At 35.5% G+C, this 25,896-nt stretch overlaps 2 protein-coding genes across 2 annotated transcripts; both read left to right on the top strand.

Moving 5' to 3' along the window:
- The first annotated feature begins 1,890 nt into the window (after positions 1 to 1,890).
- LOC124538763 lies at positions 1,891 to 4,046 on the top strand. Its single transcript, XM_047115943.1, has 2 exons — positions 1,891 to 2,321; positions 3,261 to 4,046. The coding sequence occupies exons 1-2, from the start codon at positions 2,183 to 2,185 to the stop codon at positions 4,001 to 4,003; spliced, it is 882 nt and encodes a 293-aa protein (XP_046971899.1). The 5' UTR covers positions 1,891 to 2,182; the 3' UTR covers positions 4,004 to 4,046.
- Positions 4,047 to 5,473: 1,427 nt separating this feature from the next.
- LOC124539065 (E3 SUMO-protein ligase ZBED1-like) lies at positions 5,474 to 10,587 on the top strand. Its single transcript, XM_047116389.1, has 4 exons — positions 5,474 to 6,392; positions 6,851 to 7,447; positions 8,571 to 8,752; positions 10,385 to 10,587. Exons 1-4 carry the CDS (start codon positions 5,659 to 5,661, stop codon positions 10,585 to 10,587), a joined length of 1,716 nt encoding a protein of 571 aa, XP_046972345.1. The 5' UTR covers positions 5,474 to 5,658.
- Positions 10,588 to 25,896: the final 15,309 nt, after the last annotated feature.

Here is a 25,896-nt window from a genome sequence, read left to right as displayed (position 1 = left end):
GTAGCAATCGACTAAGCGCAAGTTAACTTTTACTAAGGCAGTAGATTAAGGCAAGTAGATTGCTGTACCGGAAAAATGAAAATATATAAGGATAACAAGGCAATTTTGAATTACCGCAAACTAACCCGCGGGTTATCGGCAGGTATGGTGATGTAATCGCTCATAAAATGAACAATTGAATAAAAATATTCTAACTTACAAAAATATTAGTATGTAAGTTAAGGCCCACGAAAACTGCACGAGTGGCGAAAGCACTGACTTGCTTATCTGTGATTTTTGTAGGAGTTAGACTACGTCCGTTATCACGTCTGCAAAGTCCACGTCCCCAAAGCATCCGAGGTTACCCCAGACTGTGTTCGTATTTACCCCACGTGCTGTGGGGTAATCCCGGATACAAGGGTTTTGTTTTTTTGTTACTAATTGATTTTATTTTGAAAATATATCTACGTCCATTATGAGAACTGAAGACTTATTACTTTAAGTAAACTTGTGGCAATAAATAGTATTCATAACTTAGTATGGTTTTGTTCTATTTCATTTCTTCCTAAGTTTTCACAATTACCCCACCCTCCTCTACCACTTTCTTCAAGAAGAGTATAATTTTATGAAAGCGAACAAAATGGATAATTGCGATTTGAGTCCTTTGGCTAATACACGGAAACGTACCGCTGAAGTTACAAGGTTTAGTGAATGAACTGTAACTACAATTTTAAAAGAAGAAAAAGAGCTGCCATCTTCTTCTGCAAGTTTTACTTCACCTATGGAAAACCGACGTAAGAGAACTAATAAATTTAATTTAAACAACATGAAACTTGAAATCAATCGTACTACTGTGCAAAATTTTCATATTGTAGAAAAGCAATTATACAACAACCAACAGTATCAAAATTGCGATCAGTTTTGACAGAAAAGATTGGGTTTGATGGATGCTTAAACACATTACGATCAATATTAAAGAAATTAGCTACAAATGGACAAAAATTGGAAACAACAGAGGAGCATTACAAGAAAGACATGAAATTCAACTTTGGCGTTTAATTTTTAAAAAAAAGGTCTTTCAAAACCGTTCGGAAAGTCGTCCTATTGCATACACTGACGAAACATGTGTTTTAATTTCTCGCGTGCGGCAAAACACCTGGCGTGTCAAAACATTGACCCTAAAGGCAATAAACAGTTTTCAGGAAACTGAGCACAGGAAGCCGATTTATTGTAGTGCATTTAGGCAGCAGTGGCGATGGTTATGTGCCTAATGCTTCGCTAGTCTGCAAAGCTGCATCTATATCAGGAGATTATCACTCAAATTTGAATCATTACAATTATACATAATGGCTTAATGAAAAGTAATTGCCAACCTTACCTGAGAAGTCAGTTATTGTTATGGACAACGCTTCTTATCACAATACTCGGAGCAGCAAAATACCGGCCTCTAATTCCAATAAAGGGGAAATGCAAAAGTGGCTAACGGAGAATGGCATCTCATTTGATAAAAGTTATAAAAAAAAAGTAGAACTGTATGATTTATTTAAAAAGAACAAGGGCCGTTTTATAATATTTAAAATAGATGAATTTATAAGAAAAAAATGTATCGAAATCTTAAGACTCCCATCGTATCACCCAGAACTTAACCCGATTGAAAATATATGGGATATTATAAAAAACCGAATTGTCTCAAAAAATACAGGCCAAACCATGACCGTTGTTCGAAGTTTAATAGATGAGTCCATAAATAATATAGACCAAACTACCTGGCGCAATACATGCAAGCACGTTGAAAAAAAATGAAAAAGAATAGATGAAATATTTCGACTATGATTTCCAGTTTATTATAAATGTAAGCGAAGATCACACATCACAGGGAGACAATAAACTTAAAGTCCAGAGCTTTACACGCTAAAGCCGATCGTCCACCGCCAACTAAACTAAGTTAGTTCAGCTTAGCTCGCATAGTTGATCAAGTTTTTCATACATGTGCGTCCACCGCAAACTATGCCAGCTAAGCTACGTGAAATGCCCCAGCTAAGTGGAACTAACTTAGTTGGGCGGCCGATCCGTAACTAACTGAGCTAAACTAAACGCCTCTCACCCCCTTGCCTTACCCCTCTGACACCTGTCGATAGTGTTGTTCGAACGTGTTTGTACAGTGAGCGTTCGTGCGCGGTTGGTAAAACACGTATTTAGCAGCATGGAGGTGTTTATTGAATATGTCAAGCAGTATCCTGTGTTGTATAATCCAGAGGATAAAGACTACCGGGACACAACTAAAAAAGACGGTTTATGGAAGAGGATAGTGGATGAAATGAAAAACCCGAACATATCAGACAGTAAGTTTAATTTATATTGTTATTGTTAAAATGATTACAAAAGGATTCTCTTACATGAAATGCTTCTCTTGTTGCTCGTACATTGTCATGTAGTTGTCCCACTGATCGTAAAACTGATCCGTCCTCAGCACTTGCTTCATCAAAAGCTATTATTGTTTGATTAGTTGAAAGATAATTGTGTAGCACGCAAGCAGCTTTTGTTATTAAATCAACTGATTCTACTTTACACTCTAATGGCCGACGAAATATCCGAAATCGCATTGACAAAATACCAAAGGCATTTTCTACCACATTTCGCGCTCTGCTGAGACGATAATTAAAGTTCCTTTTTTCTCTACTGTTACGACATGCGCTTTGTGGGTATGGTCTCATAAAATGTTTTTGTAAAGGAAATGCCTGGTTACCTATAAATACGTAAGGTATTGCAGTACCACCTTGTAGTAAAGGTTGGTCACTAGGCAAATTGAATTCGTTATTTTGTAGCCTTCGTCCAAATGCACTATCAGAAAAAATACCACCATCACTAAATCTGCCCATGGAACCAATATCTATAATAATAAACTTCTTGTTTGCATCAACAACTGCGAGTAATACTACAGAATGGAAATGTTTATAATTAAAATACTGAGAACCTGAATGAGGTGGGCATTTTATGGATATATGCTTGCCGTCGACTGCTCCAATACAGTTGGGGAATTGCCATTTCAGCATAAAATTTTCAGCAATTTCTTTCCATTCTCTTTCAGTCGGCAAACACATGTAAATTGGTTGTAAATGATTCCAAACTGCTTGGCAGACGTTTTCTACAATCCTAGAAACTGATCTGTCACCCACTCTATAATTGTATCCAATTGTTTTGTAGGAGTCCCCTGTTGCCAAAAACCTGCAAAAGGCAACACTTTTTAATGAATGCATTAACCTTTTTTATTACTGTTTCAGTTAAAACGGCAAAAAACGAATGGAAGAAATTACGTGATGGGCATCGAGAATCAATAAAAAGAATTAAAAGCTCAACAAGTGGCCAAGCTGCATCACCAACAAACACTTGGAAATATGCCAGTCTACTTGAATTTTTATTGTCTTATATGAAAAACCGCCCAAGAAGTGGTAACGTAAATGAAATCCAGAATAATAAAACAAACAGGACAATGGAAGCTGGTAATGCAAGTGAAAGCCAGGATATTACAATTTCACATACTGAGACACAGGAAAATACTGATCATGTTTCTAACACTGAATCTATACCATCTACATCTCACAGCTCATCGTCTGAACAAAGGCAAAGAAAGAGAAAGAACGATGAATCTTTAGCTGTTTTACTGAGAGACATTGATGCAGATTATGAAAAGCGTCGCCATGAGATAAAAGAGAAAGAAAAAGCTGAAAGGGAATCAAGAAGTCATCCTTTAAAACTGTTTTTTGACAGTATGAGCGAAACAGCCATAAAGTTTCCAGAGTGGTTGCAAAGGGACATTAAAAGGAAAATCTTTACCATAATATCTGAAGCCGAAGATAAGTATGACAATTACTTATACGGAAGTCAGTTCTCATATGGATATTCAACATCTTCTGCTCAATCTACTCCACGCTCCCAAGACACTCCAGTCTCTCAAGATAATCCATACTTCCAAGATACTCAAAACAACGAAGGCACTTCGTTCACCGATACTACTTTCAATTGATATCTTTATACAACCTAATTTTCAATAAATATACCAAAGTAACTGAATCTGTTTAATTTTAATGTTGATACACTTACCTCAAACAAATAGCCAATCTTTCTTCTGGCGATATAGCTTTTCGAAAATTAGTATCAATCTTAGCAATATCCTTGGCAATCATTGTAAGTAACTCATCAAACTGTTGTCTCGATACACGATAGTACATCTTAAAATTTTCGTCGTCTAGTTCATTAAACAAAGTGTTAAATTCGCTGCTTGTTTTCCAGGACTGAATGTGTTGACTTATCCAGTATCTATGTTTCCGTTTTTTCTTCATAAAATAAGCAATAATCAATCTTCTTCTCCTATGACGATAGTCCTCCTCTAAAGTTTCGTCATTACTCGTGTCGTCTTCCATATCACGTCCGGTTAACTCGACGTTCTAGCACAAACTGGCCATCACTAGGGATATTCGATATAAATCGATGTATTGAAAACATCGATGTTTACAATGCGATACATCGAATGGATCCGATGTTTTGAAAAGCTATTGAAATACTCGATGTATCGATGTTTTTTAGTTTTCAGTGTTAAAACATCGAATCGATGACAACCTATTAAAATTTCATAAAACTCAAGTCTGACCACTAAAATTTTACTTTTACGGGCAACCCAACCTGTATTTTAAAAATGTTGGCAACACTGCGTACGAGTGCAGTGAGTAGCGTCTCTAGTTAAAAAAAAAAAAACTGTTATGTCAATGTCGCGTCACGCGAGTCGGTTGGCAGCGTTGGCGCGTTTGTGTGTGTTTAAAAATATTGTAATATTGAATGGTGATTAATTGCATTACATTTGCTGTTGTGGATTGAAGAAATTGAAGTGGATTTTGTATAAATATACTGTTATTGATCACTGATAATAAAATCTCATCTTTGTGTGTTTACTTCACATATTCGATTGGTTGAACTGAGGTAAGTAAAGTTATAAATAATGTTGGAGTTATTACCATGTCAACAAATAGTAAAATTCGTAATTTACTGTATGACACATTAAATAGTAATTATTAGTTTAGTAAATTACATTACCTGTAATACGCACATTATTTATTAATTAACCTACGTCTTAAGTTACAGTTTACTTTGCAAACTTATTCTCCAAATTGTATTCATGCCCATATTCATTGATTAAACAAGAGGTATATTAATTGATGAAATCAATAAATGTATTCATCATCTTATTAGTCTGAATCATTTTGTATTTAATTTGTGTGTTTGACTTTTGTAGTGATGTAACATTATTGATTGACGAATTTATCGATTTTAACTACTAATTACAGATTTTGAATTTTTGATTGAATGCACTATTTTTGTTTCAGTCTGACAACAAGTACGATGGCACCGTCTAAGAAGAGCGATGTATGGAGGTTTTATGACAAAACTGAAGAAAATAAAAATTCTGCAAAATGTAGACTCTGTCAAAAATTTTTAAAATCTTGTGGCAACACAACTAATTTAATTGGTCATTTAAAAAATATACATAAGGCTGCTTATCAAGAGATCAGTAATGAATGTTCGAAAAAAAACGATATTCAGAGCAACACCATTAAGAAAAATACACACTTATCATTAGTTCCCAATATCTCTGATCAACTCCCATCAACAAGCTCTGCTGGCATAATGGAAATGGAACTGACTAGTAATGCTGAAAAAAAATGTGACCCTTCAAAAGACGATGTATGTGTTTCTATTCCTCCAGCTCCAAAACGTCAGAAATCTATTGTGACAAGTTTTCAAGATATATACGCTTTTTCAGAGAGTGGTGATAAAACGTTAAGAATTAACAACGCCCTAATATATATGATATGTAAAGACAATCAACCATTCACAATTGTTGAAAATGAAGGCTTTGCCAGTTTGATTAAAGTTCATGCGCCGCATTATAAGCTTCCCAGTAAAACAACGTTGACACGGTGGGTTGATGATAAATACGCAGCATTATCAAGAGTCTTTAAAGCTAAGTTGGCAAATATTGTATATGTTACTCTTACTACTGACATGTGGTCTGAAACAATGAGTATGAGAAGTTTTTTAGGAGTAACAGCACACTTTGGTGAAGGTAATGACATTTTTGCAATTACTCTTGGAGTTTACGAGTCAAACGATCGTCATACTTCAGAACATATATCTGACATGCTGTTGAAAACTTGTTCTGAATGGAATATAGATAATGATAAAGTTTCAGCTGTAGTCACAGACAACGCAGCTAACATGGTAAAAGCTATTGATTTAGCTTTTGGAAAAAAGCATATACCATGTTTTGCACATACGTTGAATTTGGTTGCACAAAATGCTATACAGCAGTGTGCTAATCTGCGAAACTTGATAACCAAACTTAAAGAAATAGTGACTTGGTTTAAACAAAGCAATGTAGCTAGTGATGAGCTACGTAAAGCAACCGAGAAAGAAACAAAATTAATCCAAGAGGTCCCAACGAGATGGAACAGTACTTATTATATGATCGAGCGATTTTTGGAGCTTCGCACCGTCGTCAATAATATAATAATTCGTCATAAAAATGCACCACCGATGCTAACTGCGTCAGAATTATCTGTTCTTTCTTCGGTTTTACAAATTCTGCGACCGATTGAAGCTGCAACTAAGGAAGTGTCAGGTGATAAGTACTGCACTAGCAGTAAAGTAATACCACTTATTCATTGTCTTCTTTTAAAAGTTAAACCTCTTAAAGTCGAAGAATCTCTTGCCCAAGAATTGCAGTCATTGGTCCTGAAAGAGATTGATAAGAGAATGGGCGCTATAGAGAGAGTAACACCTTTTGCTGTAGCCACAATCTTAAAGAAATAGTGACTTGGTTTAAACAAAGCAATGTAGCTAGTGATGAGCTACGTAAAGCAACCGAGAAAGAAACAAAATTAATCCAAGAGGTCCCAACGAGATGGAACAGTACTTATTATATGATCGAGCGATTTTTGGAGCTTCGCACCGTCGTCAATAATATAATAATTCGTCATAAAAATGCACCACCGATGCTAACTGCGTCAGAATTATCTGTTCTTTCTTCGGTTTTACAAATTCTGCGACCGATTGAAGCTGCAACTAAGGAAGTGTCAGGTGATAAGTACTGCACTAGCAGTAAAGTAATACCACTTATTCATTGTCTTCTTTTAAAAGTTAAACCTCTTAAAGTCGAAGAATCTCTTGCCCAAGAATTGCAGTCATTGGTCCTGAAAGAGATTGATAAGAGAATGGGCGCTATAGAGAGAGTAACACCTTTTGCTGTAGCCACAATCTTGGACCCCAGGTTTAAGAAAATGCATTTCACAGACCCGCTCGCTTGCTCTATGGCTGTTTCAAAAATCAAGGAAATGATGAAAAGTAGAGTACAAAACGAGACCGAGGAATCTGATTCTTCAGATAATTCTGAAAAACCAGAAGAAAAATTTTCACTGTGGGACGATCACCACAAATTAGTTCATAAGAGCTGGAAAACGGTACATTCTGACGATTCTATTTCTGATGAACTATCTATTTACTTGCGTAGCCCAGTAGCCAGATTAAGTGAAAACCCTTTAGAAATTTGGAATGATCTTAAGATTCAGCTTCCCAAACTGCATTCAATTGCATACAAATACTTGACTATGGTAGGAACTTCAGTCCCATCTGAACGTTTGTTTTCTAAAGCAGCACAAGTCGTCAATCAACAAAGAAATAGGCTGAAAGGCAAACGTTTAAATAAACTGTTGTTTTTGCAAAGTCTTCCAAAAGAACACTGGAAATAAACTTATAAAAATAAATGCGGATGTTTTTTTTGTTCTTACTTTAATATATAATAAAGATTTTTCTCATGTATGGCTTTTACTGTTTTTTAATAATACAATGCTTAAATTAGTGAATTATAAAAAAATCTTTAAAAAGTACTCGATTTATACAAAACATCGATGTTTTCTTCCAATACATCGAAAGAAATCGATGTACAGTTTCAATATATCGAATCGAAAAAAACATCGATGTTTTTTCAAAGTGGACACCCCTAGCCATCACTAACGTAGTTTTAGCTTATTTATTGGTGGACGGACACCGTAGTTCTAGTTTAGCTTAGCTTAGTTCACTGAGTTTAGTTTTTATTTAGTTTAGCCGGCGGTGGACGTTCGGTTTTAAGGAAGAATGATTGCAATATACCTGGTATGTATTTGATACCATACATTATAATGGATTTCTTTTCATTTCCTATTAACCCATTATCGTTCACAGCTGGACACCTTATAGATTATTACCACCTTTAAACCATACACTGACTTGGTATTGTATAGTGGTTGCGTTGGTCTGGTTTGTTTTTTCTAGCCAAAACATTTTTCTGCTTATCTATGTTTACTGCCACTATGACTGAATTTTACTTTCATTTTAACTTAATTCGTTTTTATGATTATATTATATAGTAGGTGCAGAGATTTTGACTAAACGAGAAAAACTGTTACTGAAACGTCTGCAAGATTCCAAAATTACCTTAAGGATTGAAAAATCATCCTTAAATTTGGACAAATTAGATTGTGATATTTTGAAATCCATTATAGAGAATGGAGTAAAAAATCAGAAAAGAAGTTCTCATGGGAAGCGCTGGGATCTAAAAACAAAATCTCTGCTCTAGCTATCTTTAAGAGATCTCCTAAAGCTTACGGCTTCATGCAGAGTGTCCTACCACTGCCTAGCACAAGAACACTACAAAGAATTTTGAAGGAAATTCCCATGGAACCTGGTATTCATACCCAAGTTATGCAGATATTCGAAAAGCAAGGTCAAGAGCTGGAAGATGATGAAAATAATAATAATAATAATAATTTATTTCAAGTATCAATGACTCATAGTGTTAGTTACAATTTTTTCTTAATAACTATGTTAGTGTTATAAAAATAATTTAATTATAATTTTAATACATATAAAAACTTTGTGTTCTTTTGTTTGGTGAAATGGTATTAAAAAAAAAGATTGATTTACAACGACTCCATGGATATGGTTGAAGGGTATTATATTTTAAGACTTGGAAGATGGAGAGAGTATGGGTAGAAGAAATAAAATTGCTGGACATGCTTTAGTGTTTATGATTCACGGCATAAGAAAAAAATTTTAACAGCCCATAGCACATTATTTTGTTGAAGGAACAATAGAAAGTGAAAAATTAGCAGTGCTGATAAAAAGCATAGTGGATGCCATACACAAATCTAAATTTAATGTAGTCACTACAGTTTGTGACCAAGGGCCAACCAACGTGGGTGCACTTAACTTATTGAAAAAATTTGATGGTCTTATGCCAGAAGCAAATTATTTTTTTGTCAATGAAAAAAAGGTGTTCATTTTGTTTGACATTCCACATCTTTTCAAGTCAATTAGAAATAACTTCTTCCAAGCTGGCGCGATAGAGTTTAAAGGAAAAATTGCTAAATGGCGCCATTTGAAAGAAGCAGAAGAAAGAAATAGAAACTTTCTACATTTCCAAAATATTAATTTATCAGTTGTGAATCCTACTTACAAAACTAAAATGCGTGTTAAATTTGCAGCTTAAGCACTAAGCAACACGATGGCAGCAGTTTTGAAGATGATGGCATGGAGCGAAACCGACACCGCGAAGCGTGAGGTACTAAATGACACCGCGTTTGTGATTGAACAAATGGACAAACTTTCACTGCACTAATGGACCAGCATCACCAAAGGACGTCAAAAAAGGCATTCGGGAAAATGTATCAGAAAATTCAAAGCATGAGGAATCTTGGAATTATTATTCAAAATACATATATAGACACAATAAAATTTTTAAAGTCGGACTCGCAGATTCGATTGCGAATGTTGCAATTTTTATATGAAAGAGGTAAATCCAGATTTTGACAATCCTCTTTATAAATATATCTCATTGAAGGAATGGTGGCAGGGTAACATGTCACTAACCTATCCTAAGAAAGAATTATGTAATCTAGTGAACGAAGTACAACTAAGTACACGCTGCAATATGACATGGTTTAAATACGAAGCTCATTATAAATATGTAATGGAACATATATTTACTTTATTAAGCAAACTCTTCATTAGAAAATCATGTAAAATTATTAATTCTGATTTTGTAATATCAGAATGTGATGTAGCGGATAAAGTTAAAAAGGCACAACAGCTTAATAAAGACAAATAAATGTATACCAGGTATAGTCTGTTTTTTCTTTGTTTGGTGCGATCTAAATCTTTTTATTCAATTATTTTATTTAATGTTAAAAATAATATTTCATTCACTTCATTTTGTTTGTATCTTAATTATGATACCAAGTAAAAGTAGACTATAGCTCACTTGACGATTTTAAAAGTCAGTATTCCATTAAGCATGCGATGTAAATCCTCGACACAGTCGCCAGGAGCTATATAGTCAATCAGCATATTTACTCTCGACATATAATCACCATGTGGAAAAACAATAACAATGGAAACTCTGGAGAAGCAGCTCGTCGAGCCGCCGAGGAACGTTGGGAGGACCAAAAAGCAGAGTGGGAAAGACAAGATAAGGAGCGTGAAGAAAGGAAGCGAAACCCGATTAAGTTGTTGAAGACATGACATATGCCAAATGGGAGCCAGCTGACGTCAGCTGATCGAGGCACATTGGTCACAGCTACATTTGCAGTAAATGTTTTGGGAAATAGTATATCCCCTTTATTTATATTTCCTCGCGTTCGTTATCACGAACCTTTTGTTAGTGATTGGCCTATAGGATCGATAGGAACTGCAAATCCTTAAGGCTAGATGCAAAACGTGTCATTCTTAGTTTTTCTTGAACATTTCAAGAAATTTGCAAAAGCTTCTCTAACGCACAGAATCTTACTATTGCTAAATAACCATTCTTCTCACATTCATATGGCACCGGTGTAGCCGGTGGCACTGGTATCGCCACTATTAGATTTTTCATTAGACGAAAACTATCTTGGACCTAATGATGAACACCACCACTTTTACCTTCCGTATTGGGAGAATTCTCGTTTCGATATATAAAAAGCAATGATCAGCCAACTGTGTCGAAAAGTGTGGAATTGTTGTCAGCCAGACCATGCTGTTATAGCATGTCTTGTATCCAAAATTAAAAAAAATTAAATTAATTCAGCGTACAAATTATGTACGACCGTTTATATATACCTAAATTCTAAAAAACAAGACAATGCTATTGCATTCCCCGAAGCGCGCGCGCGCGCCCGCGCAGGCCTGCGCGGCTCTCGGCGGCGAGCGACGACGGCCACACGCGGCTTCCAGTTACGTACGAACGTGAACGGACGTACGCTCGCTCTGGCTAAAAATCATTTTTATTAATTTACGTGATCTATCTATATTAATTGTTTTCTTCCGTCTTGCTTTCTATTCTTATTTATTATTTCTATTATTAACAAGTTATAAAACTTGTACTGTATTTAATAAATTTCTAGTGGTCAATCTTCTTTACTTTCAACCCTGTCGATTCTTTTTTCTAAATTATTAACGTAACCGCTACACTGTCATCCTCTGATGTTCAGAGTTACACATTACATGTTTACAATTCATAATGAGCGATACAGCAATTCAAACATTGACAGTGATACATTATTTTATAATTTTGGTGTTCGTGATGTAAATGATTATTTTTATACGAAAGTCGAATACTGAAACAATTATTTATCGATAAATATATTCAGTGAAAAATATTTTCTTAGCCGATAGATCGATCAAAATCTTCATTTGCGTTTATGGGTACAATAGAATCTGAGTTACGCCACCGACATACAAGAACTTAATTTTAAAAGCAATATATAAATAATGCCTGTTCATCGAAGAAATTCATATTAAGGGTGTAATGTCAACACCCTGGACATCGAAGAATGCAACATGAAAGACTAAACAAAAGGAGACAATGGAGTAATTAACAAACAAGCGCACGAAATACGGAGGTCAGGTTTGAAGAGTGTGCGCGACGTGACGGTCAACATTTATAATAGCTATTTATAATATAATAACTATTTCTTCAATAATCTAGTAATTACTGACTTCATATACGACAAAATTGTTTGCTCAGCGTCGTGATACCTGGATTACAATTGCACCAACGCATTATCGTGAACTCATTCGCTTCTTTCACACTTGAACGACGACCTCATCTTGGGCATATTCAATTATGGTAACTGTTCCGAGTTGGACTTCATAGACGATGAAGAGTTTATTCCTCCGCAGCTGGAAAATGATGAAGAAGGTGAAGCTGTACTATCCTCTCAGCCTCGTTAACCTGTGGCTGGGCAATCGAAGGGTAACAAAGGTAGTGTCTATAAGGAAGTCTACGTCTTAAAACATGGATTATAGTGAAGCCCATTTTTCTATTGATTCAATCTTTGAAAATACAAAGATTGAATCAATAGAAGTGGCATGTGATTGGAAGCACTTAGCTGATTACGTAAAGTCATATGAATCTAGTCGAAAGCAGAAAAAAATATGTTGAAATGGATTAATATAGAGAATGGTTTAAAATGCTATTCCACCATTGACACCTTAGCTCAATCACAAATTAAACAAGAAAGGCAACGTTGGAGAGATGTTTTAGAACGATTATTCAAAATTGTAATTGTTTTAGAACGATTATTGAAAATTGTAATTGTTTTTTGCATCTCATAATTTGGCCTTTATGTGTCATAGAGAAAATTTAACATCTGACTCAGATTCCAGTGAGACAAGCGGCAACTTTATAGATTTAGTAAAGATAATTACCCGATTTGATCCCATGCTGAGACTTCAACTAAAACAATTACAGGATAAGCCGATTCATGATTAACCACCATATCGGAAAAAATATTCAAAGTGCTCATTCAATTAATGGCAAGTCACGTAAAGATTAAAAATTGCTGAAAAACTGTTTCACCCGCAATGTTTCTCTCGTTGAACAACTTTCAATTATTACAAGATTTTTTATTACAAATACAGCTGATAACGAAGCACATTTTCTTGGTTTCTTTGCCGTCGAAAAAACTAAATCTGAGAGTTTGACTAATTATATAATAACAGAATTAGAACAGTTAGGTACATCATTGCTAAACTGCAGAGGACAAGGATATGACCATGGACCCAATATGAGTCGTGAAAAAAGTTGTGCCCAAAAACGTATTCTTGAAATTAATGCACTTGCTTATTTTTACCTTGTGGGAATCATAGCTAGAATCTCATCCTAGGAGATGCAGCATTGTTTTGTGTCAAAGGTTTCATGTATAATTTAATTTAAATAAATTAAAGGAAATTAGTGATAGTGAACTTTCAAAGCAAAGCAGCCACTTGCAAATATCTCTGTCAGTAGAATATGGTGGTATTGATGGACATGAATTATAAGTAGATAGTACTAAGTAAGTTCATTAAACTTTACCCCACTATCGAAATAGTTCTGAGAATTATTGCCACCACGCCTCATACAGTTGTGTCTGCTGAAGGGAGTTTTTCTAGGCTTCAAATTATAAAAAAAATATATTTTGAGGAATTCAGTGATACAAGATCGGCTTTCAGCCCTTGCTATTCTTCCAATCGAAAATAACGTAGCTCATTCGTAATATTATTGTGCTTTAATTAAAGATTTTAGTCTTAGGAAAAGCCAAAAACGTCATTTTTAACAATTATTCTGTATTTGTAATTCTTTCAATGTATAATATTTTAAAAGGACACAAATTTAGTTTTATTGTCACTCAAAGCATTCCAACGCGACAAATATAGTATTACAGTGCAAGATGCTTTACACCAATAAATGATGATAACAATCAAGAAGATTGCCAGCACCAGCCTCCTAGTTTGAGCACTCAGAAAACAAAAAAAAAAGTAAAATTGAATAGAATAACAGCAAATTTTCTACCCACTATCACCAAAATACCAGACTATGTCGCCAACTAACCTTTGACTACATTACTCACTAAATTGTTATTTATAATCAATATCGTTGTATTTTGTCAATTTGTATTGAAGTTATTCATGGTAAAACTGTAGAGAGTGTCTCTAAAATGTATTCCATCTTTGATTCGTACATAATTGTGTAGGACACAGCAACCTTTAATAATTTTAACACCGAAATTAATACTTACCTCATTTGGATGGTGAAAAATACGCCATTTGTTAGCTAGAATCCCGAAAGTACACTCAACCATACGTCAAGCTCTTGTATGTCTATAGTTGAAAATCGCTTGGTGTAGTTAAATTTTTTTTTTGCATAAGGGTGTAATATCTGATTTCCAAGTCTAAACGCTTCATCGGTTACGACAGATAATGGAATAACATCTCCGATATCATCATTAGGCAATTCTTCTTCCAGAAGGAATATTTAGTCAATTTTCGGAAAGCCGATTACGCATTTCTGATGTTTTAAATATTTCCGAATCACTATCTGTTCCAGCGGTCCTTATGAGAATCCATGGCCACATTTGACTGAGTATGTAGAATTTGTATCCAGATCGGGCCGCAGCTTTTGCGAGTAAGCAATGCTTGCCGAAAGACACCAAAATATAACTTCATGCATCAACCCCCGAAGAGTACACGAGTCACAGTACGTACAGTTTGAAGAGACTGTTAAGGCGGGCTCTTAGAGGGGCAAGACAAAAAGGAGAACTCAATCTGACAATGATGACAGCAGAAGTAGCAGTAATCCTAATCCCGTTAAAAGTAGAATATAACAGGGTCGACAGCTGAGCATCGGGGAATCGTTCGGGATTGCAGCTACTGGCAGCGGTGTACCCCAAGCCAAATTGGACGAATGTATAATAAATTTATTTGTTTCAAACATAATTCCATTACATGTTGCCGAAAACAAAACTTTTTGTGCGTTGATTAAAACGTTAAACCCGAGCAAAACTCCAATGTCAAGAAGAACTTTGGATAGACGCATTACAGATGAACACATTCAATTGAGGCAACACAGCCGACTATAATAGGTAATTAACAAAAATAATTACCTATTTTCTATTTATTTTTAACAGATAAATATCGCCCTAGGTACGTAGGTATAATTTTATTAAATGCGTCATTTTTGTAATCCAATATTAGTTAAGTATAATTATATTTTATAATACAGCAGGAGCATATTTTAAAATACGTCCCTTTTGCATGAAATCATACTGGAATAAATAATTATTTTTAAAATATGGCCGTTTTGCATGATAATAATTTTAGTTTTCGTTACAATTCTAAAAATAAAAATTATCATTTTGATGTTAATTTGGTTCTATTCTTATTACTTCAGTGATTTTTACTTAGAAATCATACAAATACATTTAATTTTTTGTAAAATAATAATATAAATTAAATTAAAGCGCTGTCCCTGTTAGCTTTCGTCACTAATTTAAAGTTTTCTAAATAATATCAATGAGTCTCAAACTCTCTTGAAAAACATGCAGTTAGAACTTTTGCTCATGTAGCAGTTCAGTTTCTAGACAAGTTAAACATAATTCATTGTCAATTGTGTCTAGTTTAGATTTTATTAATTACATTACAATTTTACTTTTAGGATTATGCCCAGAAAACATTACCGAATTAGACCGAGAGTGGAGATTATTGGGAAACATGACATTTAATTTTACAGACAAAAATGTGGATCCCGCACCTCAAGAGTTCTGGAAGCATGTTACATCCTTTTAAAAAAGACACCAGTCTCCAATGTTTCCCTTGCTATGCGAATTCGTTAGAAAATTATTCGCACTTCCACATAGTAGCGCCAACGTCGAGCGATTGTTTTCTACAATTAACAATAGCAAAACCTCGCAAAGACACAGAATTTGCACAGAGACTCTAGCGGGATTGTTACATACTAAGAGGTTTATAGCAAACAACGGGCAGCCTAGCGTAGAACATTTAAAATTATTTAATAAAAATATGTATAATTTCAAAAAAAATATATATATTTTACGAACAGATCATGGTTTTTTAGTCTTATTTTTCTCAGTCATTATCCGTCACCCAGCTTGAACATTCAGTCACCCAGCACTGGCAGTGAACCAGATAGCGTGGATCCTCAGTGTCTTAGTTGGAAAAGAAAAGTTAATCCAAAATCATGAAAAAGAAGCAAAACCAAGAGTCTGATCAATATTATTGATTAGCAGGAAAGCACACGCAATATAGTTGCGTGTGTTTTCCTGCTAAATCGAAAAAATGATTACTGCCAAAAATATGGGACCTGTTTGTTCAGATAAGTGTAAATTTAAATGTCAAAACGTATATTCATTTTAGATTGTCTATTCCTTGTTCTATTATCTTCGGTTCATTAGCTAGTGAGTCTAGTTGTAGTTCGTACTGTTTGGCCCGTTGTAATCTCTGTTCATATGATTCTTGAAATACCAATGTCCTGGCGATACGTAGGGCTGTGCTAAGTCGTTCTCTGAAGTTTCCGTTGAATTGAATTGCAATCCCTTCAGGCGTGTTGCATAGTGGTGTTGTAGCTTCCCATTTATCAAAAGCTTTGTTTTTACATAATAGTTTTGCACGTCTATTGCAATTGTTGAATCAACGCGATTTAGGAAGGGACTTCTGTTCACTTTCAGTATCATTTTCGGGGCCTGCACGCTAATCAACGAATTTTTCATGATTGTAGGCATCTTCCCCAGGTGTCTTTCGAGCAGTTGCTGCCGCAATCATATGTAACGCGTTCACAGTAACGCCTCCTGTTGAGCACATGCTCTGCCTTATATTAACTGTACAATAATTCGCAATAAATAATTGATACTTTTGGGAAATACTGAGTTATCACTTAGACCCCAAAGTGGTGACCTCAGCGTCTGGCCATTTTAAACAACCTTAATTCCGAAAGCTAGATTGCCAATGCGCAATCCAGCTTTTAGGAATCAAAGATGACATAACAAAATTCAACTATATCATCTCACAGCTGGACCACAAATTTATTAAAGAAGTCAAAGATCTAGTACGCTGTCCATCAACAGAAACAGGTATGAAATTTTAAAACTGAGTTAACCAAGAGATTATCGATCTCGCGGTCACAACAAATTTCTCAATTGCTGTCCCACGAGGAGATGGGCGACAGGAAGCCCTCCCAATTTCTGCGACACCTCAGATCACTCGCTGCAGATAGTGTAACCGACGATTTTTTAAAGTCTATGGTCCAGTCGCCTGCCTCAACACGTACAAGTTTTTATCCTATCATAGACACCAACTACGTTAGAGGACGTGGCTGAACTAGCCGAATAAAATCTGTGAAGTTTCACCCGATTCATTAATAGTTCGTAGTAACTATTAATTACTGAAAAACAACAGCAGATCTCACAATTATCTTCAAATTCACATTACTATGGTAGGGATCAATCTAAGTATCGTAGTCGCCTTGCAACTACGTTTCGGGAAACCAAAACGGCAGTTCGTAGAGGCGACAGACAACTGCCCCAGTATTACCAGTCGCCTATTCATTATGGACGAGAAATCTTAAAGTGCAGCTCCTAACTGACACTGGCTCAGATCTGTGCGTATTACCACGGTGATTTTTACAAAGGTACAGTTAACCCTCCGACTACAAATTAACCGCTGCCAATGGCAGTGTAATTGAGACGTACGGTACGATGACGTTGCCACAACCTTGTTCTGAGGCGGGACTTTGTCTGGCGTTTTGTCATCGCAAACGTAGACAAACTTATAATTGGCGCCGATTTTATGGCACATTATGCGTTATTAATATACTGCAAAAACAAACGCCTGGTAGACATCACAACAACATTAACAACAAACAGGTTAACAAGTAATTGTACCCAGGCTGGCAGGCAGCATTAAGGCGATATCCGGTAACTCAGAATTCCATGATCTTTTATCTTTGTATCCAGAGTTAACAAAACCCTCAGGAGTTTTTCGCCAGGTCAAACATTCTACTGTCCATTATATCAATACAACACCCAGTATTTTGCAGACCCGTCACCTTGCTCCCGACCGCCTCAAAGCCGCGAAGGAGCAAATAGACGAAATGATCCAGGAGGGCATAGCACGCCCGTCGGAGCTGGCTCCAAAGAAGGATAGATAGCGACCCTACGGAGATTATCGAGCACTTAATGCAAAAACCGTGCCCGACAGGTACCCTATTAAACACATTGAAGATTATTCATATAGACTCGCAAGTTGTACAATTTTCTTTAAACTGGACCTAGAAAGAGCTTATCACCAAATTCCCATAGCCCCAGAAGACGTGGCCAAGACCGCAATAATAACACCTTTCGGCCTCATAGAATTCCCGTTGATGTCATTCGGCATATGTAATGCTGCACAATTTTTTCAGAGGGTTCTCGATGAAGTTCTTAGGGGCCTGGATTACTGCTCCTTTTCATATCTGGACGACGTGCTGATCTATTCAAAATCTATATTTGAGCATTTAGAGCATCTGAAAATAGTTTTCAAACGCCTCAACGACTACGGGCTTCGCATCAACGAAGAAAAATGCGCATTTAGACATAACGAAGTAAATTTTCTAGGCTTTCATATCATTCAGCATGGCACGTTACTTCTGGAAGGCAAAATTAATACTATCACTTAATTTACACCTCCAAAAACAGTTAACGGCTTAAGATTTTTGGGCGTGTTTAATTTTTGCCGTCGCACAGAATGGTATTTGAATGATCTGGGCGGCAATAAGTTCATTTCACAAAACTTAATGTGGGTAGAAGTATAAAGTATCTCGTAAATGTTTACTTACCAATGCACCTCAAACTGTCATTATTTTCATCTTAGTTGCAAAAATTTACTTGTGTGGTCAGTCGGAATTTCGTTGTCATTTAAGAAATATTTTTCTTGTGTTTTATTTAAAAAAAACGTTTACTTGTAATAGTCAATTCTTTTGTTTTGGATTATAATTTCAAGTGAAGTGATATGGATTATCCTATGGCAGGTTAGTGTCTACACTTAACAAATATTTTTAACAGGGTCGATTATTTTATGACTGTTGGACAATATTATTTACGTAACCCTTTTACAATATCATAATTTGCATATATTCTGAAATATCGAGGATAGTAAGTAATACTTCCCGGGGTTTCCCGACAAAATAAAAGAATGTACAACAAACTTTGATCATTGACGTATAAGATTTCGTTTAAAACGGTCACGGAATCACTTGATTTTTGGAAAACAGGGTGTCCAAACTTTTTAATGTGAAAATGTTATTTATTTCATACATATTATTTTTTGTATCTTCAGAAAATTTATTTATTGTAGGGCCGTCCAATGTCAAAATCATGACTCGATTGGAGTTATATGAGTTGATGCAGCGACAAAATTTGCCGAATATCAATGAAAAATTGGATTTCATCGAAAAATATCTCATTGGTTATGATGATTACACTGCTGACCAAATTAAGGATATTAAGCAAAATTTTTCACGCTTCAAGTCCGAAATGAAATCTAGATGGGCAGAAATGAAATCTATGCCGCAGCATATAATAAAGAGCAAATTTTCATTAAAAGGAATCAAGATTGGTTGAGAGGTACATTTACGATTCCAAAATTAACTAGCCGGCCGGGGCGTCCGAAAAAAAAAGTCTACTTTGCGATGTTAACCCAGAAGCACTGCAATTCGGATTGTCTATCTTGCACATCAGGATCCGTATATTTGAAAGTTTGTTGCATGTAGCATACCGAATGCCACTGAAGAAAGGAAGACTCAACAAAAAAAGAGATGATGTATCTATTGTTCACCAAAGGAAGACAGAAATCCAAGAGGAATTTCGGGTTAGAATGGGCTTATTAGTGGACATTCCTAAGCCTGGTTTCGGTAATACTAATGATGGAAATTCAAGCAGAAGGTTTTTTGGCAATCCTGAACTGGTGGCTGAAATAACAGGTATCGATTTGAATCTAATATACCGCTTTAAAGTGATTTTAGAAACAATATCAAGTGGGCATAAAATCAATTTGGAGAAATTTGCTAGCTACACAAAGAAAACAGCAGAACTGTATGTGCAGCTTTATTCATGGTGTCCTATGACCCCAACAATGCATAAATTATTGATCCATGGTCCTGATGTAATTAAGCAAGCTTTACTTCCAATCGGGCAACTGTCAGAAGAAGCTGCGGAGGCACGCAATAGACACTTTCGTTTATTTCGTCAAAACTTTTCGAGAAAATTCTCAAGGGTGTCTTGCAATCAAGATGTGCTCAACACGTTACTGCTGACTTCCGATCCTGTAATAACAGGAATGAGGAATATTTCAAGAAAGAAGAATAAACCATTCTTAAAAGAAACCCTAGAGATGTTGCTTCCGATGGTATCTTACGGTGGCAATGAGGCATCAGAGTCGGATAGTGAGGGAACTGCTGATGATTCTGAGTTGTGTCAAGAAGATAACTCATTTTCTGACTGATCTGTGTCAAAACATTTAGGGAAAATGCAATTATTTCTGTTTAAAATATTGTTGTAGATTAATTATTGAGAATTTTTTTTATTATAATTATTTTTTTTTCAAAAATATTACGTTTTTTGTTATTATTTACTTTGTAATAAAAAACAATACTACATGCTAACATAATATCATAGTGACAACCTCTTTGACCGCCAAAATATTTTTTGCCTCCCAGATCGTTGAAATACCACACTGTGCGTCGGTTCATTCCGAACGCTGTCACAGACCAAGCATCCCTACACGCTATCCTATCTGGACCTAAGGAAAAAGGTACTAACCAACTAACCTGGTCACCAGAACTTTTAGCTGATTTTGATAATTGCAAGGCTAATACCTCCAAGCGTATACTTCTAGCACATCCAGTCATGATGTTCACCGCTCGTCCGTGTGACCGATGCTTCAAACACGGCCCTGGGCGAAGTGCTCAAAGCAGCCATAATGGCTTCAAACGACCAGCATTAGACCGATGTTCTACCTACAGTCCTGCTGGACATGCGAGTAGCCTGGAAAGAGGAACTAAAATGCTCTGTCGCTTAATTAGTCTACGGTTAGCGTTTATGGATCCCTGGTGACTTTTTACACCGATCTGACAATAATTATTTGAAACCTTCCGAATTTGTGGTACAACTAAAACATAAACAAGTTTTCGAACACTTAACAGCGTTCGTGGTCACGGGTAGACTGACCACGAACGCTGTAAAGTGCTCGAAACGTCGGGATGTCAAAAATAATTAATATACGCGATTCAAATTAGTTATATATATGTAAAACTTTATATAACCTATAGCCCAAACATGTGGGATTTAGCAGATCCTTACATAGATCCTTACAATCAATCTTACATTTATTGTACTTAGCAGGTATTTTGTATCATCATAAATTAACTTTTTACTATATTTTTAATAAAGATCTTGCTAAATAAGCTTTCTGTTAATGGGTTGTAGTCAAGTATTTTAATGTAGGTATTTATTAAAGTTTCAAAATCTAATTGACAAATTAAGAACTATACGTTTAGATTGGGATGCAGTTTTAGAGTTTAAACGCATAGTATAATTTTAATTTTATTTCGCTTTATTTTCTACAATTATTGTTATCGGAATGCATTAATTAATTGTTTATTTGCAGATGTCATCAAGTAAGCATTGGCGTGGCCGTAAAATCCTGGACTTGTGTGCAAGCAAAGAAGATATTAATCGACAAACAGCACCGGAATTATCTCAAGCATCCTTCCCCCAAGAATGGTCTGTGGTTGAAAATGTCGAACTTGAAATGATTATAACTAAAGAGATATCTGATGACTTAAGCTCAAGTACACATTGTGACTCCTTTTCACTTACCGATTTAATTAATGAACTTGTAGGAGATATTTCCAGTATACTCTCACCACAAAATAATTACAATAAAGATGATTACGTTACTCTGAACCAAGAAATAAATAACAATAGTCATATTGAACCTCAAATTATAGAACAAGAAGTCCAATCCGAAGATATCATTGTAATTGCCTCTTTAGATGAATCCCCTTTGCTTGAATTAATGACTAATGCCCACCACTGTTCCAATAGTCTGGTTTCTGAAAATGCTATTGAGCAGAGCACTTTGCAACAAATTGAAAATAGCCCTAGAAATTCTTCTACAGGTATTATCGACCATTCTGTTACCTCAAGACCATCCATCCAAATAGATGATTTGATATCAGATGAAAGTATGCAAGAAGGTCTGGTGCCATACAAAATTAATTCTGAATCTGAGTCTGACTACGAGAACTATCCAAAGAATAAAAGGAAGAAAAGGACATTCAAAAATCAAATTGGTATGCTGAAAAGAACAGAAAGTTGAGAGAATCTGGAAAAAAATACTATGGAAGAAAAAAAGAACAACAGTGGAATTATGAAGTTCCAAGGCAGCCTAGAATTATGAAAAATAGATGTTCGTGTAAAGAAACTCAAAAAGGATCTTTGAAATGTTCAATGTTTACCGAGACAGATAGGCAGAAAATTTTTAAAGAATTTTGGGTAATGAGTTGGGCAGAAAAAAAAGTTTTTGTTGATAATCTTGTGACAGCTTTGCCTGTCAAGAGACCAAAGGGAAGAAAAGCTAATAATGAGGAATCGAAAAGAGTAAATCTTTATTTTATCATTTGAAAAAGGATGATGAGCCAATTAAAGTCTGCAGAACACAGTTTTTGAATACGCTAGGGATTGGTAGATGGATTGTTTTAAATTGGAAAAATAAAAAAGGGGCAGCTTTTAAAAAGAATGACAAGGAATTTGATTCCAAACAAACAAAAAAAATCTTCTAAGCCTTTCGAATCCGAACGTAATGAGCTGAAAAAGTTTTTAGAATCACTGCCTGCGATGGAATCGCACTACTGTCGTTCTAGTACACAAAAGAAGTTGTTGTCAGAGTGGCGTTCAAAACGAGCCCTTTATGATTATATGTCAATGATTGGTGTAAACCAAGTAATGTAGTTGCTTTATCCATCTGCAAATTTCATGTAGAATTTGACAATCTTAATCTCGAATGGTTTCACCCTAAAAAAGACCCGTGCGAAATATGTGCTCTCTATAAAGTCGGAAATAAATCCCAAGAAGAATATTCAGAGCATCTAAAGAAGAAAGAAGAAGCTAGATCTGAGAAGGAAAAAGACGTACGTGAAGAAAATCTTGTTTTTACTGTCGACTTGCAGGCGGTTTTAATGGCCCCTAAATCAAATATTAGTATAGCTCGTACTATAAAACAAAGCTCCAAATACACAATCTTGCCTTTTTTAATTTAAACAACAAAATGAGTCAGAAAAACCAAATAAAATATTTTTTTTTAGCGATGGTTAGGTAGGTTTTTAGGATAAGTACTATCAAAATAGGAACTGTGTGATGTCTAATGCCGGGCTTCCCTAACTGTGAGTCGCGACGAATTTGGAATTTGTTCACAGTGATTTACAAGGTAAGCCGAGAGAGTTTTTTGTAAGAAAACTGCAAGAGTTAAAATATCAATCCATGTCTTTGGTTTCAAGAGCAACAGTTCCTGCAAAAGCATTGCTCGCCTCCTACATGGTAGCTCACCGTATTGCCAAATGTAAGAAACCACACACGATTGCTGAGGAACTGATTTTGCCTGCAGCGGTTGATATGGTATCAATAATGATTGGAGAATCGGTAGCTAAAGAAATAAAAAATATACCTCTTTCAAACAATACGATTAGTCGCCGTATTCACGACATGGCAGAAGATATCAATGAGCAAATTGTTAGAAAACTTTCAGGTTTATTTGCAATTCAACTGGATGAGGCGACGGATAGTAATGACGATGCTCAATTGATATGTTAAGTACGGTACATACATGAAAATAATCTGTGTGAGGATTTGTTGTTTTGCAAAAAAATATGTGAAGGTGGTAAAGCTACTGATTTATTTCACATTTTGGACTCATATGTGACTGAAAATAATATTAGCTGGGAAAACTGTGTGGGTGTGTGTACCGATGGTGCCCGAGCGATGTCTGGACAGTATGGAGGATTACAAGCTCTCATCAAAACCAAGGCTAAAAATGTAAAATGGACACATTGTGTCATACATAGGGAGGCCTTGGCAGCAAAGAACATTACACCATATTTAAGTAATGTGTTGGATTGCATTATTAAAGTGGTAAACTACATTAAAACTCGACCGGTAAAAGCGAGACTTTTCAATAAACTTTGTGAAGAATTGGGTGCCGAGCATACTACTTTAATTTATTATTGCAACTCACGTTGGTTGTCCAGAGGTGACGTTCTCGCACGTGTGTATGAATTAAGAAATGAGTTTTACACTTATTTACAGAGAGAATCACACGAAGATGCGCAAAATTTTAATAATACAGATTTTATTATAAAATTGGCATACCTCTGTGACATATTTAACAAATTGAACGATCTTAATAAGTCTTTGCAGGGTAACAATACCCATATCCTGCAATTGGCAGATAAAATAACAGGGTTTCAGAAAAAGTTGCTGTTTTGGAAGAGAAAATTAGAAGATCAAGTAATTGACTGTTTCCCATCTTTAGAAAGTATTCTTCAAGAAAAATCGATACAAAACCTTGACCCTTCTTTAAAAACAATATTTACACAGCACTTGCTTTCATTAAGCGACCACTTTCAAAAATATTTTCCCGATAACCTTTAGCAATACGACTGGGTCAGAAACCCTTTTCAGTCACCAACACCATCGACACTTTCAACAGAGGAGGAAGAACAACTTATTGAATTGTCCTGTGATTCCAACCTGAAGCTTCAATACGCCTCAGATAAACTGTTTGAATTTTGGAGCTCAGTACCTCGAGAATACCATGCCATCAGAACTGCAACTATAAAGGTTTTATTACCATTTGCCACTTCATACTTGTGTGAAACAGGTTTTTCTGCAGTTGCAGTAATAAAAAACAAGTACAGGTCAAAAATAGACGTAGAGACAGAAATGAGAGTGGCAATTTCCAAACTGGAGCCCCGTTTCCTAAAACTTTGCTCAGAAAAACAAGCACATCCATCTCATTAGGGCCCAGCCAGTTTATAAATATCTCATTTTATTATTATTCATAAATAAGTTTTTTATAATTATGTACCCATTAAATAAAAATTGATTGGCAAATTCGTGTTTCACTGTTAACCTGTTACTAGAGTAGTACCTACAAAAACTCGCTAGTATTTTTGGGGACTGGATTGAGGGGCGTCGTAACAAAATAGCATATACCCAAGGGAGTCACAACACTAAAAAGTTTGGGAAGCCCTGGTCTAATGCATTACTATGCACGGCTATGAAAAATAACATAATCATAGAACAAAAATTTTTAGAAGTTGGACATACGCAGATGGAAGCTGACAATATTCATTCTTCTGTTGAACGAGCTCTTAAAAACAAAAACATCAATGTGCCCGCAGAGTACATCACCATCTGTAGATCATCAAGAAAGCACCCCAGGCCATACGACGTAACTTACTTAAGCCATAGTTTTTTCAAAAGCATTCGTCCTGGACGCGGTAAAGGTGACCCCAAAGTAACCAACATTAAAGCTCTTCGGTATACTCCAGATGGTAATATATTCTTCAAATTAAGATTCACAGAAGATTGGACCGTACTACCACAAAGAAAATCACCGGTAGTTACTGCATTGCCTTTTGAATCTCTCCGAAATCAACATCTTACTAGGAGGAAAATAACGAAAAGAAAACTTGATGATCTGCAATATCTGAAAGAAACCTTACCTGCAGACTACCGTAATTATTACGACAATTTATCTCATGAGTAGATAACTAAAGTTGAGACTGATTTGATCATTGAGACTGAGTAATATTTGCCTACGTTATATAAATAATTATACCAGTTAGAAGAATACTTAATTATAAGAATAAAGGCTGATTTAGTTAAGCTTAAAAGAAAATAAAAAATATATTTTATAAGGACAGAATCTTCTTTTTGTTCATTTTGAGATTTTGTCTTGTTTAAAAGTAAAAATATGATAAATTTA

This window comes from Vanessa cardui, chromosome 21 (genome assembly GCF_905220365.1).
Source record: "Vanessa cardui chromosome 21, ilVanCard2.1, whole genome shotgun sequence".
NCBI lineage: Eukaryota > Metazoa > Arthropoda > Insecta > Lepidoptera > Nymphalidae > Vanessa > Vanessa cardui.
Note: the sequence above shows the minus strand (reverse complement) of the source record. Positions and strands in the feature narration are given on the sequence as shown.

What these genes read in the sequence shown, in the direction of transcription:
- LOC124539065 (XM_047116389.1), top strand. Translation starts at nt 5,659, where the DNA reads ATGGAAATGGAACTGACTAGTAATGCTGAAAAAAAATGTGACCCTTCA. An exon ending in CCAGAAGAAAAATTTTCACT is followed by an intron (nt 7,448 to 8,570) that starts GTGGGACGATCA and finishes AATCCATTATAG; the next exon opens with AGAATGGAGTAAAAAATCAG. An exon ending in GGAAATTCCCATGGAACCTG is followed by an intron (nt 8,753 to 10,384) that starts GTATTCATACCC and finishes TCCTCGACACAG; the next exon opens with TCGCCAGGAGCTATATAGTC.
- LOC124538763 (XM_047115943.1), top strand. Translation starts at nt 2,183, where the DNA reads ATGGAGGTGTTTATTGAATATGTCAAGCAGTATCCTGTGTTGTATAAT. An exon ending in AAACCCGAACATATCAGACA is followed by an intron (nt 2,322 to 3,260) that starts GTAAGTTTAATT and finishes TTACTGTTTCAG; the next exon opens with TTAAAACGGCAAAAAACGAA.